This window comes from Mesocricetus auratus, unplaced genomic scaffold, assembly GCF_017639785.1.
Source record: "Mesocricetus auratus isolate SY011 unplaced genomic scaffold, BCM_Maur_2.0 Super-Scaffold_100028, whole genome shotgun sequence".
In the NCBI taxonomy this organism is placed as follows: domain Eukaryota; kingdom Metazoa; phylum Chordata; class Mammalia; order Rodentia; family Cricetidae; genus Mesocricetus; species Mesocricetus auratus.
Genome location: NW_024429209.1, coordinates 4,208,126 through 4,223,244, shown reverse-complemented (window position 1 = coordinate 4,223,244; position 15,119 = coordinate 4,208,126). Strand labels below are relative to the sequence as shown.

Here is a 15,119-nt window from a genome sequence, read left to right as displayed (position 1 = left end):
GTGGAGGCCAAGTCACTCTGGCTGGCACCACAGGGAAGCTGTATGCAAACTGCCACCCCAGACACTCAACATTCTCCAGTCTGGATCCAAATGATCTATTTTCAGTGCTGTTTTGGAATAACACAGATGAGGTTTGTTAGGAGAAATCTTGACGGCATTTCCAGAATGCCAGCAGGATAACATTTCAAGTGGATTTACATTCCTTTCATGGAGAAAATGGCAGTTTCCAATTTCTCACTCCTGCCTGCAGAGCCACAACCATCCCCATTGTCCCCATGATCTCAAGCCCCCTGTGCTGGAAGTGGCTCTCCCTGAGCTCATCTGCAGATTCCTTTAGGGTTAGGCCAAAGGGGAAGGAGTGGAATCATGCTGAGAGCAAGGCAAATGAACGCAACTGGCTTTTTCTGGCCTAAGGACACAGAGGAAAGCTCACTGCCTCTGGGCTAACGGTTAGGAAAGGCTGCGCCAGGCTCACAGTGACCAAGACAAGGAGGCAAGCCTTGTGCCACCAGTGTGACCTCCGCCCTGCCTTGGTGCAGTTGGCTGCTCCTTCCCATGTTTTTCAGCTCCGCCCCACTCACAGCAAGCCATGGACCTTCATGGCTCACAGGAAGCAGAAAGATTACTCACGGATAACTGCTGCAGAAGCACATCGATCCCATCCAGCTCCCCCAGCAGCTCCCTGTTGTCTAAAAGAAGGAAAATAGAGGGAGAAAAAAACGAAGCCAACTGTCAGATTTTACAGCCATCTACCACTGATCCATCAGCAAACAAAATCAATACAGCTTGACAGAGCACAAAAGCTGCACCGAGAGTGAGCGGAGAATCCGGGCGATGAGCATGGCTCCCGGCCTGGCCCTGTCTCTATAGGAGGGAGCTCACCATCATTGTCCTGGAGCAGGATGGCCAGCACTTCACTGCAGTACAGCTTGTTGGCATCGAAGGGCATCTTGGCCTATAGGAAACAGGAATGAGAAAGCCATTGAGGCATCTTGCTTCCTTTCTAGGGCAAACTGTTCACCCACAAGGGATGAGGAAGCTAAAGAAAAGGCAGGTTAAGGGAGAACATCACCTTGCTACATTCGGAGACTAGACACAGGTATTCCATAGTAAACGGAGGATGGTCACAGCAGCCCTACCCAGAGTGCTGAATGCACCCTCCTCCACAGAACCTACCTTATGCCCATATTTTAAGTCCAGTGATGACTGTGTGTGCCCAAGGCAAATAAGAGAAAGTTTTGAATTTAAGAGATTAAAACACATGAAACTCCAATTTACAAGCTACAACTACAAAATGAGGCTGTAAATTAGCTGATACATGATCAGAGAAGTTGAAAAGAAAGCAAGCTCTTGTTCAGATTAGCTAAAAATATTTATAATGAAGTAGCTCCTTTTGGCATTTTTTTAATGTTTAAAATTTAATTTGAAACCATAAACCTATCTGCTTGTAGTCCATAATCTGCCTACTATTTAAAAGGGAAACTACATTAAGTATGCAAAAATGTGTTAATATTTTAATATCTAAATTACTACCCACAATTCTTCCCCTGCTGTGTGCTCGGCAGCTTGAAGACTTGGAGGGGACGCGTCCACTGCAGAAACCATCTTTCATGCCTGTCCAGTTACTTTAGTTGCAAGACTTCAACACGGCACCATCCACAGCCCCCTTGTACAATTGTGCAAGCCAAGCCTCACTGGTGTTTTTAGTTATGGGAGCCAGCTCCTTGAGATGCAGTCACACAGACCCTGACTTTAATCAGCACAACCCCTGCTTTGTATTCAAGTTTTTGAGATGACGGGCAATCTCTATAGCTGCAAAGGACAGGAGAGTGTTCACACTGAAGCTAGCGCCTCCATCACCTCGCACCATCCACAGGCCTGCTTGGACATTGATTTTGTACTTAAGGGGGAAGAGCGGTGGCAGATAATCAAGCAATGGCCAGCACCAGTTCAGTTTTCTGTGCATGTCCTCCTCATCAAGCCAAGTGCACCTCACAGGTTTCAGGAAGGCGGCCGCATCTGACCCATCTCGGGTTAAAAGATCCGTAAGTGCAAGGTCATACACATGCTGACTACACTGTGTGTTCCCCAGGCAAACTGCAGGCTTATTTCAAGAAATTTGTGTAAAAACCAGAGCTTAAATACAGGCCATGGTATGTCTCACCTGAAGAAGGATTGTTTTATGAACTCAAAACACAGGGTGGAAAGCCAAGCAGTGGGCATCTCTGTCAGAATCAAGCCTCCTGTGCTGCAATTAGGTTTTAAATCATCTTAGTCACATCAACTTACATGTAGCTTTTCAAAAGCTAGAGTATTTTGAAACAGGACACCCTTAAATGAAGGAAGGCCAGTGACACCAGGCCACCATATCCAAGGATCTTTCTGGGCTTCCGTGCCTCCTGTTCTCTGGTGGATTGCATACACTTCTGCCTAAAAGTTAACAGGCAGTCTTTCTCTTCCTTTCAATAACCAATTATTGGGCACCTGCTGTATGTGAGATAGATTGAGCACCATAGCCAACAGACGTGAATTAAAGCTGAACCCTGTCCACAGTTATGGAACTTGCCACTACCTATGTGCTACAAAGTCTGGCATTTCCAAATTGAGCTGAGGTAACTGGGGTGGTGGATTGAATTCCCCACAACTATGCAAAGATTTTCAGGGGAAAGCTGGTGACACTTGACAGCTGTGGAGCACTGCACACTCCAGCTCAAGGTTCCTTTTTTCTAATGACATCATACCTTTGTGAAGCTAGGTTTGGTAGTTGCTATATGAAAATCAGTGAAGAGCAGATGAGGAGGGGCACTCTATTAGTAGTGACTGGAGCACTGAAGATGAAATCAATGATGCTGTCTTCTATTGTATGTGTGTTTTCCCTTCCAATAGCTACTGAAATGCTAGCTACTGCACATGTACAATAAGCCCTCTGAATCTAACTACCTAATAAGTAAAACAAAATCACTGAGACAACAAGAACACCAAGAACCAGTAACAGGATCTATGACCCAAGTAAAGTTCTTCATCTGTTTCTCCATATGTAAAATGAAAATTAAAACAATACTTCTGGGATAGCGGTTAAGGGTATTTGCCATGAAGACTGACAACGTAATTTTGATCCCTGGACCCACATGGTGGAGGGAGAGAAATGACTCCAGTAAGTTGTCCTCTGACCTCTACATGCAGACTGTGGTGAGCATGTGCACGCACACACTAACTAACTAACTAACTAACTAACTAACTAACTAACTAACTAAATGTATGCAATACATTCTTTTGAAAAATAACCCTTCTTTGGAGAGCTACTGTGGAATCATGCAGGGTATTATGAAAGCATCTAAGGCACAGTGTGAACTGAGGCTCCTGGACTGGAATCAGAATGTGTGAGTTAAAGTCTCAGCTCTCAGTCAAATGAGTCTGCTCTCTGACCCAAGGTCTCCAATGTGGCCATGTCTTCCTTCTGAGGTGGCTGCATTAAATAATCTGAGCTGAATGAGTTTTCCTAACAAGCCCCCAGCACCTGAGCACCCTACTGAGGACTCCTGGTTGTTAAGGAGAGCCACAGCTACTGCTCTCTGATACAATAAGGAATCTTCAGTTTATTCAGAGTAAAAAAACCCAAGTTGTAATTCTATCACCCTTTTTCTTGAAACAGAAGCTCTCTTACTGAGAAATTGGCACAAAGGAGAGATCTAATCAGGAAACCAAAATGTTTAGACATGACCACTCTCAGCAATGTGGAACCAGTCTAAGGCAGTTTGGCAAGAGGCCACTTTGGGGAGACCCTGGCCAGCTCACTGGCTCTCCCACCCACTTTCATGGGACTCTCCCCTCATCTGAAGACTGGGGACAGCTGCATGCTTTCGGCAGAGCTATTTATGCAGATAAGAAATATACATGCATGGATCTAGAAAGGCATTTCACATGTGCTGGGCAGTTAATACATGCAAGTCAGTGTCAGCTGGGGAAATGCAGAGATGATGGCAGCAATGACACTTGAAGCTGGGCAGGTGGAAAGGAGGGACACTAAACCTTCATGTCTAGCAAAAGACAAAATGTACCAAGGAAACTACTTCTGTCTGAATCTCAGCCAGAAATTCCAAAATATAAACTACCAAATAACAAAGACATTTCATCAGAATGAGGAGGAAGGAGAGCTCATCGGGCAGGTACTACCTCTTGGATATTACAGTGTAAACCAGGGGGTCTTGATGCTTGCAGGGATCTTCCATCCAGGAGCCTGGGGATCCTAAATCTTGCAGCCATCAGAGTAATTGCAGAGTCAAGCATAGGTTTATACTCAGCATGGACTAGTCTTGAATAAAATTAGTCTCCTTTCTTGGGAGCTGCTGCTTTTTTGAAAAGTATAAAACAATTATGCTACCACCCATGGCCAGAGGCTAGAGGTTATATCTGCAGTTCACCTGAACACCGGTGGGGATAGGGTTCAGACACATTGCCAGTGCCTTACAACTGTCAAAGCAACCCCTGGGTCACCTGGGGCCAACGAGCTTGCATCACCCAGCCATACTGGCCGCTTAACTTGACCGGTGAATTGATTAGCTCATGCTGAATGTGGCAATGGTTCCTAGAATGTTGATTTAAACTGGAAACTCAGTGGCAATACTAATTTCATTTTTTCAGAAAACTTCTGGTTTTGGTGTTATTTTCAATAGTACACTGGCATCCTAACATTTGTAGTGCCCAAGTAAAAAACTGACATAGTGTCTCTTCTGTCAGAGAGACACATATCTATTCATTTGCTAATCCATCTAATACCATTCTTTGCAATGGGTCTTAGCTTCCTTAGGATAAATTAGAGAGGTTTCATTTGATGGGTGAAAAAAGCCCCATGACTATTGCTACATGCTGCTAGGCTACCAGCATGAAGCAGTGCCATCTGTACCTAACATGCCTGGCACCCATTGGCCCCTCACTGAGAATTACTGAAGGAACCCTAAATAAGCATGGATCATCAGTCAAAATAGAGGGTTCAGTCCAACAACCCAGACACATGAGGATTCTAGAATTTCAGCTGAGACTTTCCCTTACATCACTCACCAAGAGGGCTTGCTAAGACACAGACTCAACCCTTGCTTTGAGGATTAAGTACAGCTGGGAGGACCTAAGAATCTGCAAGGAACCAGAAAAGACTTGGGAAGATGCAAGAGAGCAAGCCAGGTCTGGGTCTTCCATTCAGGGTAAGGAAGTCAGCTGATGATGAGTTCACCTTTACTTTCCAGATGAAGAAAAGGTGTCCCATCTGTGCGGCACAATTGTGGATAAACGCTGGGATCCAGACCGGCTAACCAGGAGAAATCCATAAGGAAAAAAATGGAAGGGGTTTATTTTCAGAAACCAGAGTAGCGGATGGACTGGAGGCAAAGCAGCCTCATGGGAAGGTCCATGAGAACTCTTCGGGAGGTGTGAGTTAAGTCCTTGCTCCAGCTCTACCTGATAGGTTTGGGCAAGACACTAGGCATCTGTAGGTCTTGACTTTTAGTTTCTTAACCACGGTACAAAGTACACACTTCCTTTCAAGTCTAAGAATGACGCAGGTTATGAAAGAGAAGGGATTTAAGCAGTTTCACAGTGGTTATGTATATCTATGTATGCATGTGTGTATATATATATATGTATTCATTTTGATTATGTATATTTAAAAAAACAGAAGGAAAAAGGGTACTCTGTAGAGACAGGGACATAAGCAAAACAGAGGCCTGACATTTTTGAGTACAGAGGATAAGCAAAGGAGTTCTGCAACAGGTAACAAGGCTAATGTTTCAGAACTGAGGAATGAAAAGACAAGACTAAGCAGGAAGGGGCCTTAAAACAGGCAGGGGGGTGGGCTCTGGTGCAGAGGTGTGTGCAGCATGGCAGGGAGGGGGCTCTGGTGCAGAGGTGTGTGCAGCATGGCAGGGAGGGGGCTCTGGTGCAGAGGTGTGTGCAGCATGGCAGGGGGTGGGCTCTGGTGCAGAGGTGTGTGCAGCATGGCAGGGGGTGGGCTCTGGTGCAGAGGTGTGTGCAGCATGGCAGGGAGGGGGCTCTGGTGCAGAGGTGTGTGCAGCATGGCAGGGGGTGGGCTCTGGTGCAGAGGTGTGTGCAGCATGGCAGGGAGGGGGCTCTGGTGCAGAGGTGTGTGCAGGATGGCAGGGGGTGGGCTCTGGTGCAGAGGTGTGTGCAGCATGGCAGATCGATGCACAGTCACTGCAATGAAGCAGCTTTCCCACTGTATTAGTCTGTAGGACAAGGACAGAAAAGAGGCTTCACACTCTAGAGCTCAGTAGATCTTAGTGAGGGGCACACACTAAAATCACACAAGGAACATTTCTAGAATATACCAAATGTGGACCTGAGATGGTAGATGTACTAGCTAGTTTTGTATTAAGTTGATACAAGGTAGAGTCATCGGAAAGGAGGAAGCCTCGGGTGAGAAAAAGCCTCCCTAAGATCATGCTATATGCAAGCCTGTAGGGTGGTTTCTAGGTGGGTGGTCCTGGGTTCTATAAGAAAGCAGGCTGAACAAGCCCTGAAGAGCAACCCAGTAAGCAGCACCCCTCCATGGCCTCTGCATTAGCTCCTGCCTCCAGGTTCCTGCTATTAAGAGACCTGAACTAATTTGCTTCAATGATGAACTACAAATTAACTCTTTCTTCCCCAACTTGCTTATAGTCGTGGTGTTTCAGCACAGTGATAGTTACCCTAACTAGGACAGTAGACCTGGGCTGTGTGCAGGGAACTGGTTTTTAAAGTTGTACTTGTGATTTCAACACACCCCTGCTGAAGGCCTGGCTGTTTAGATGGTCACAACTGAAAGGCACTCTCATGTTAGTCTTCAGTTACCTCATGGAACCTCAGTGGTGGGAAAGAGACTCTGTATTTTCCAAAGAAAACAGGCTAGACAAGTGAAGGCCCACTGGCTGCCGCCACAAGGGCCCAAGGAAGGGCAGGCTCTGAGTCTAGCCCACCTCGGGATGTTTGCAAGGCTGATGCTGGCAAAGAATACATTACCTTCTTGGGCTGGGGAACTAGAACGAAGCCTCTTCAAAGGTCATGGCTTCTTGCTGGTCTTACCAGTCAGCCGGGCTTGCTTTTGTGAACTTTCCAAACGTTCCACCCAGCTCAGGGGTTTTCTAAGGGGACTTGCTTCCCAGTAAAATAACCAAATAGCAATTTAATGTTTAAGTACCGGAAACCTTGAAAATGGTTTTAGATAGCAACAAGGCTATTCCTGTCCTGAGGATTATACACATTTCTGTGCCCTAAGGCAAAACTCAATAATAGCTTGCTAAAATAGCAAATGGAGTTCAGACTAAACACCCAAAGGTCTCAATTTTTCTTCCTATATAACCAATTCCAAAAAAAGAAAGAATGAGCAAGAGCGAAACAGAGACAGAGAAACAGAGACAGAGAGTATGAGAGAACAGTGAAAGACTGCTATCATGGCAAGTTTGAACAGCCTTCAAAGGACAGAGGAATTTTAAAGAATGATCCTTAAATTCATTATTAAGTCCCAAGGAACTGAAAAAAACTTGTCCTGACTTCACAGAGCAAAAAACTATTAGATTATGTTGTGTGTTTTAAGGATGGGACCACAAATTCTATCAGCAATCTAGGGTCCCCCCACCCCATCCCATCCCATCCCATCCATCCCATCCCATCCCACCCCACCCCACCCATCCCATCCATCCCATTCCATCCATCCCATCCCACTCCATCCCATCCCATCCCACCCCATCCCATCCATCCCATCCCATCCCATCCATCCCATCCCACTCCATCCCATCCCATCCATCCCATCCCACCCCACCCCATCCCATCCCATCCCACTCCATCCCATCCCATCCCATCAGTTTTGACTCTCCCCTCCTCCACCACACACACATTCACAAAGTGTTTCAAAGTCTTAGAGGATGGGACCTAGTAGATGGGAAAGGAACTGTATGTGGATTGAGTATAGTTTAAAGCCAAAGAACATCCAGACTTAGAAGTCCAAAAGGAAGATGCAAAGATGGCCACATATGAATTAGCTATCCGCAGGATACAGGACTAAGGGGGAGAAGGAAAGGGCTTGTAGGGGGCTCAGTGCATTGAGTCCTGCCAGCAAATGCACCCGTCTGCACTGGTAGTACCAGCTGGCCTTAGTATCCTTTGATAGGCGTGTGCATGTCTACATCACAGAGTTAACAGGAACCAATGGTTGTGTGAATAGGGCTGGAGAAGACCTAGGCTGTCAGAGCAGAACCTTTCCCTTAGCTCTGCCAAGACAAGGAGAATGAGCCTGACCTGACACACCCAGACCTTCTGGATAAGCATGACCACTTCAAGAATCACTCCTCCTTGAAGTGCCCCTTCTTACCCTGCCAGCTGAGGACCACTGCAGTAACATATAGGCTATTGCCTCCTATTACACAGTTGGTCAAGCTAATAGTTTTGCCTTCCTTTTCTCATTTACTCTATAGGATAGCACTAACAGTTAAAAAGATGATGACACTATGCTAAGAAAGAATGAAGCCAACAGATATGAGGACAAAGGATACAAATATGAAGCTAAAAGAAATGAATACGAAGCTCTATTATTTTTGTTTTGAGAAAGGCACACATAGCTCAGGTTGGCCTGCAACTTGCTATGTAGGTGGAGGATGACTGAACTTCTGACCCTTCTGCATCCACCTCCCATGTGCTAGGACTACAGGTGTGTACGGGCTCACCACCCACTGAATGACTTCCCCTAGCCCATGAATGGCTATTAACCAGCTAGGAGCCCATATATGTTATTTGATTTTAAATCTAACTTAAAATACCAGAGCATCAATTTTCACTTGTAAGTGTAAAAAAAACCTTTAAGTTTGATAATGCCTGGTATTGAAGGGAGCAGCAAGAAACCTCACATCAGTGGGACAATCTTTACAGGTGACAGCTTTGCAATACCTACCTCAAATGCTAATGAAATACCCTTTGTCACTTCTAGGTCTATCACGTAAATAAGTGCATCAGAAAAGTATTTGGACGTGATACTCACTGTGAGCTGCTTACAACAAGCAAAAATTGGAAACAGAAGCATTTAAATTAAATTAAAATTGAGAGCGAGGGATGGGACACAGCTCAGCTGCTACGGTGCTGATGAGCATGCACACAACCCTGGGTTCAATCCCCACCACTGCACAGACTGGACACCCTGTGCTACCCTGCTCACACCTAAAATCCCAGCAATTGGAAAGTAGAGGCAAGATCAGAAATTCAAGGTCTGCCCAGCTGGGAGCTCCATGAATCCCCATCTCAAAAAAAAAAAAAAAGTAATTTTTGGCATATTTGTCCAATGGAAAATTAGGCAATCATTACTAGTTCAGTTAAAAACAATTTGCATAAGGAAACATAATTCTTATAATGTTACATGCACACAACACTGTCTCCCATATATGTACAGAAGATTTCTGAAAGAATATATACAATATTGTTAACAATAGATCGTTTTAAGAAGTGGAACTCAAAAAGATCTCTTAAAAAGGGGGAGAGGGAGGAAGACAAGCAACAAAAGGACAGGAAGTACCAGAAGCTTCCCAAACTAGACCATATGGCCAGGGGCGGACAATCTCCATCAACTCCCTGGCCCCAGCCACACCCAGAGTTGAGACATGTAAGTGGCAGGGCCACTGCCCCTTTTACCTTCAGCCTCTTCAACAGCCACTGCAGGAGCCCCTGCTGGGCAGCCTCCGTGCACATCTCCGGACGGAATTCTGCCATGTTTTCCACAATAGCTGAAAGAGACAGATACCAGTCACTGGGGAGAGCATCTCAGCTTCCACCTGCAGCAGGCTTGCTTCCCACAACAGGCATTTTACTTCTTCCCACTTCCCTGAATTCCTCTTAGCCAGATGCTGCTGTCACTTTGAGATTAACCAGGGAGTCGCCATGTTGTTGTTTTTTTTTTTTCTTCTTACAAGTGAAAGTCATAACTGAAATTGATGGAATTCACAGAAGGGATAAGGGGCAGATTTTTATGCTAATAGAGGCAGCTCCAGAGCAGAGCATGAAGATGGGTGGAGAGCTACCTAGCAAGGCCCACTTAGTCCCAGAGGTCTGCAGCTAGTCATGGACAGGGAAGAATCTGCCTTTTCCAACTTCTCCATTCTAGTTCTCTCTCTTTTTGTGTCTCTGAATCATGTAGAAACAAGGACGCTGCCAGGGAGGCGAGAATGATCTTCTTAATTGAACAAAATAATGTGTGCAAGGGGGAAAGGCCGTGCTGGCAGAGGTAGCTGCTAGGTACCTGGAAGCAAATAATTGGTCCTGCTATCTTCTACAACAGTCAAAGTGTGACTTAATAAGAAAACTAAGAATTAGGAGGCAAAGGGAAAGAAGCTATTATATGATATGATATCAAGAAGGACATTTAAAAATTACTACTGCCCTTCCACATCAAATGCTTCCCTTCCCCTCGGGCCCTTTGCTTCCTATCTTAGACTGGGCCAGTCTCACAAGGCAGATACTGTTCTGTGTTCCTTAAGTGCAATGCCCAGAACACGCTGGGCCTGAATTCTGAAGGAATGCGCTTAAGAAATCACTCCCACCCCTTCTCTTTCACCTAAGTCGGGCTCCTCAAGGGCCAGTGAAGGAACTGGGGCCTTCACTGAGGGAGGGGCCACAGTGCTGTAGGAGTGAGTAGCACAGGGACCCAAGAAATGAAGTCTCAACCAACTCATTCATCTTGTCTTGTTTTGCTTATAGTTTCAATGGCCTCCTGTTGCCCACAGGAAGCAAAGCCACTCTCCCTGCTATGGTTCACATGTCATCCAAACTCTGGACAAACGGACTCCTCCAGTCCCACTGGCACAACCCCACTTCCTGCTCTCATTTTCCAGAAGCACAGTTTCAGCTTAACAAAAGATATTCCTGGCCAAGACAGCTTCACTCATCCTACACTGGCAAAGGGCACCTGACTTCTCATTCAGCCAAAGTCAGCTCTCTTGCAACAATCTGAGGCCCTTCCTCCCAGTCCCCATGATGATTTTCACTGACTCTAATGATAGCTTTTGTCACCAGCACCCTTTCCTCTCTGTTCTGGGCTTCCCCATCAGACTGTCCTTGAATCAGCCATGCCTAACATCCTGACCTGTCCTAGCTCCTAGCATTGTACCTGATAAAAACTGGGCACCCAAGGGGGAGGGCAGGGATCAATATGACTGTGGTGGGTGCTTAAGCAGAAACCAGACAGATTTTCTAGACCCGTGCTTTCCCTATCACACCAGGGCCTTTTGATAAGCTTTCAGTATTGCAAAATCCAGTATTAGGCTGACAGATGGCAATGCCAAATTCTGCCTCTACACTAGAGCCAGCTCCCAACCACAGGCTGCTGTGTTTGCCTCTCTTACTCCCTGGGTACCCATCTTCCCTCTTCTTTACGATAATCCACAGTGAAGAGTCTAGAACTACAAGGGAAATTTGCAGTAAACACAGAGGAGCCAGAAGGGAGACTAAGCTCATTGAAATTCCTGTTTCCACTCACTCGGCCTCCTTCATTTCTAGAGCTCTGCTTGCAGAGATGCCACGGTGGTTTCACACAACAGTGGCCAGTGAGAAGTGGCCTGTTCAAAGACACAATTCTAACTAGGCCGCCCACTCAGCAACTTTGCAAAGGGAGGAACTGGAGAGATCTGCGGGAGAAGGAAAAGGACTGTAGAGGAATTCACTTAAGTGATCAGGACACAGGGACAGTACTTCAACTCACTTAACAAAGCTGGCTGACTGAAGAAGACAAGCAAACAAGGAAAACTAGTTCTCTTCAGGGCAAATGCCTTTCCTGTAATGTCCACAGTCCTGCAAACACTGTAGCTCCACTGAAGGAAGGTGGTAAGAGAAGCTAACACAAGATCACTAACAAATCTAAGATCTATGCTTCCTTGGGCAGGGTGGGGCCCCACAAGGATTTCATCTTAACTTTTGGAGGCAAAGGCTTCGATGGAGAGATAGTTCAGTGGTTAAGAGCTCATATTGCTCTTGCAGAAGATCCGGGTATGGGTCTCAGCACTCACAACCACTTACAACTCCAGCACAAGGGATCAAAGAAGGATGTTATGGTCACTACAAATATTCCCCAACATACAAACACACATAGTTTAAAAACCAGAGTAAAATCTTGGAATAAAGTTTAGGAGCTAGCATGTTTTCTCTTGGAAGGGTATCTACTTAGTTGATTTCGGCTTCTGTTTCCTACACGCCAAACCAAAGCTGTAGTTATATAAAATGAACACATGGGTCTTCACTTCTGAAGAGGCAGTTTTGGAGCATAGGGGAGGAAAACAAAAGCCACTTGGTTGTTAACCGGCTTATCGGGAAGGGAAGCAAACAGTGTGCCCCAGCTTAGGCACCTGCTCTCACCTAAGGTGTTGTGTACGCCATCAGCCTCCTCCCTCACGGACTCATCCAGGCGTTCCAGATTCTGCACCAGGAGTGCCACCACCTGCCCGTCCACCTGCAGGAATGGAGAAGCAAAGGGAGAGAAGGACAGATCACAAACCAGTCCCCACACATTCCATTCCCACAGTCACAGCTCCGATTTGAATGAACAAACTTAGTGCAGACAGAATCGGTGGTCCGCAGGGCTCTCTTCGAGGCACCCTGTGGCAACGAAGGGGCAACACTGTTTATTCCTAACTTAAGAGTGGGCAAACAGAGTTGAAGGACGCAAAGAAAACTCAAGATTATAAAGTGGGTGAATGCAAGGTTCTCTCGTTCATCTTTCCACTCCACCTCCCCCAATCTCTCTGCCTCAGAGGTAGCTACACACAGTGTAAACAGGGCATGAGGCATTTGGGCAAAGCATGCTTTTAGACCACTGGAGCAGTGGGGCACGAGGGGGTGCTACTCACACTTTGGCTGACCTCAAAATTCCATGCTTAACTCTAACATTCAACTTTACATGCTAAGCTTTCACAAAAATCAATAGTTCTGAAGAATTTCTAGTGCCCTCTTTAAAAAATAACAGTAATATGACCAAATGTCTTATGTCTAGACTACATGTAATATATAAACTATTGTGTCTCTTGATTCACACCTTTCGAGGTAGGTAGGAAACCCACAGTAGCTACGTCATACAGCCAATAGCACACAGCTGCCAAGGAGTAACAGCCAAAGCCAGGTTTCCTTTATATGATCATCTGCACAACATGGGTCCTGTGGGTAACACCAGGGCATACAGGAGGAAGTACAGAAGGCCCCACTTTTAGCTAAGATGGTTGTAATCAGGCATCCAGGAAGACATGCCTGTTCCATGTCTGCTATACACAGTATCCCCCTTCCCAATGCCTTGCTTACCTTGTGTAAGAAATGAGGATAAAGAGGAACTCTGTGCCAATCACAGGAAAATGTGGAGCACTAGTTTTGGTTGAAGGAAAGACTCAAAATAGCCAGGAGCAAATCTGAATCTAGCTCTATACCAACCTCCACGTCTAATCACCCCAAGTCACCCCAAGAAAAAGCCAAGTTCTTTGATAGCAAGCCCCTGACATCATGCACCCTGGCACACCTTCAAGGTCTTGAACAACTCTGAATATAACAGATGCCTGAGAAACCTTACCTCATTAAAATAAACTGATGCACACTCACTGTGTGCACCATGATGGGCACAAGGCTCATGACTCTCACAGAGCTTTGGTAGTCTGGCCAGAGTTACAAAGCTGGTAGCAGAAGTGAGCAACTTTATTACTTTGGTGAGAACAAAAAGGCCAAGAGAAGGAAGAAGAAAGCAATGAGCATCTGTCACCAAAACTTTCTGAGCCTTTATATAGAAAGCAGGCACTTTCCGGTGGTGGTGGCATATGCCTTTAATCCCAATACTGAGGAGGCAAAGGCAGGTGGATCTCTGTGAGTTCAAGAGCAGCCTGGTCTACACAGACAAACTCTGTCCTGAAACACTGCCCCCACTCTGACCCTCCCAAAAAGAAAGCTGGCTCTCTACAGACCTGGTTCCACAAAGCCTAGGGATAGAAGCAATGACAAGTGGGACAGATGCCAAGTAAGGCCTCTTTGTTCCTTCTGGGTGAGATTCAGGGGCAAGGAATGGGCATGGTGACAATCTGAAATTATTGACCTGTCTGTACTCCCAATCACAACTGAATGGCACTTTCTAAGCTCTCCCCTACGCCTTGGAGGAAGTTACAGGGAGGAAGGAGCCCACTAGAGGGGAGCTGGTGCCAGACTGAGGGCCGCAAACACGGAAAGAGCTGCCTTGCCCATTCTGTCACGAGACGTACAATCTTGCTCTCAAGTCTCATAGTCAACAAGAATATTAAAGTGTTTCCTTTAATAAACCGAAAAATCTGTGAATGAGAAAGAAAACAGAAACCATCTGGGGTGAGTACACACCATGTCAAACTTGTTTTTTTCTTAAACTACTCTGATTGACACAATCTCCCCCAATCCTGAAGTGGTGAACACGACAGCTCTGCTGGGCAGCACAAGGCTTGTCACTCCTGCAGACTGCATCACAGGCTGGCTGCTGCTGTCACCGATGGCCACTTTATCTGCATTGTTTGTCTCTTTCCTTGATTCTTAGTTATGCTTCCCATCTCTGCTGTCTGGAAACTGGCAGAGGTGGTGGCAGTGAGCAACGCACTTAGATCCTAGAGCTGAGTGGATATGGATGATGTGTGTCTGCTGGTGGAAAGTCTTTTTTCTTGTTACAGAATTCTAACTTCTAACAGGCAGACTTTTTAAGCTTGCAAAGTGTGAAACTCAATGTTTAGCTGGGTTAGATGCAATTTTATCTGATTGCAAGAGGGCTGAAAGCAGTCAAAATACATTTAGCTCAGAAAGCCTTAGAAGAGTATTTGTATTATGCATGGCTCTGGAGTCGTTTAGTAAGGAGTGCAAATTAGCATTCTGCCTACTTCCTCCAGCCCCCGGGCCTACATTCAATTTTCTGGACCTGTGACCAAGTCTGAAACTAAAAACAAATCCTGCTTGGGGATTAAAGCACCAGCCAGCACAACCCTGGTCTTGGAAATGAGGACTGTCTGAGGCCTGGCATTTTCTGATAAGTCTCCAGTTATTTCTGCTTGTTAGCAGGTCCCCTAACAGCAGGTCTCACTCCGACAAAGTTCGAGGGCATGATCAGACATCTT

At 45.9% G+C, this 15,119-nt stretch overlaps 1 protein-coding gene across 1 annotated transcript in view; it reads right to left on the bottom strand.

Annotated features, from left to right (window-relative positions):
• Ctnnbl1 (catenin beta like 1) overlaps positions 1-15,119 on the bottom strand; it is a 158,152-nt gene that overhangs the window by 78,799 nt on the left and 64,234 nt on the right. The window contains 4 exon segments of the mRNA XM_005082661.4: positions 631-689; positions 883-955; positions 9,664-9,755; positions 12,376-12,469. Of these exon segments, the coding sequence (XP_005082718.1) occupies positions 631-689; positions 883-955; positions 9,664-9,755; positions 12,376-12,469 (318 nt within the window).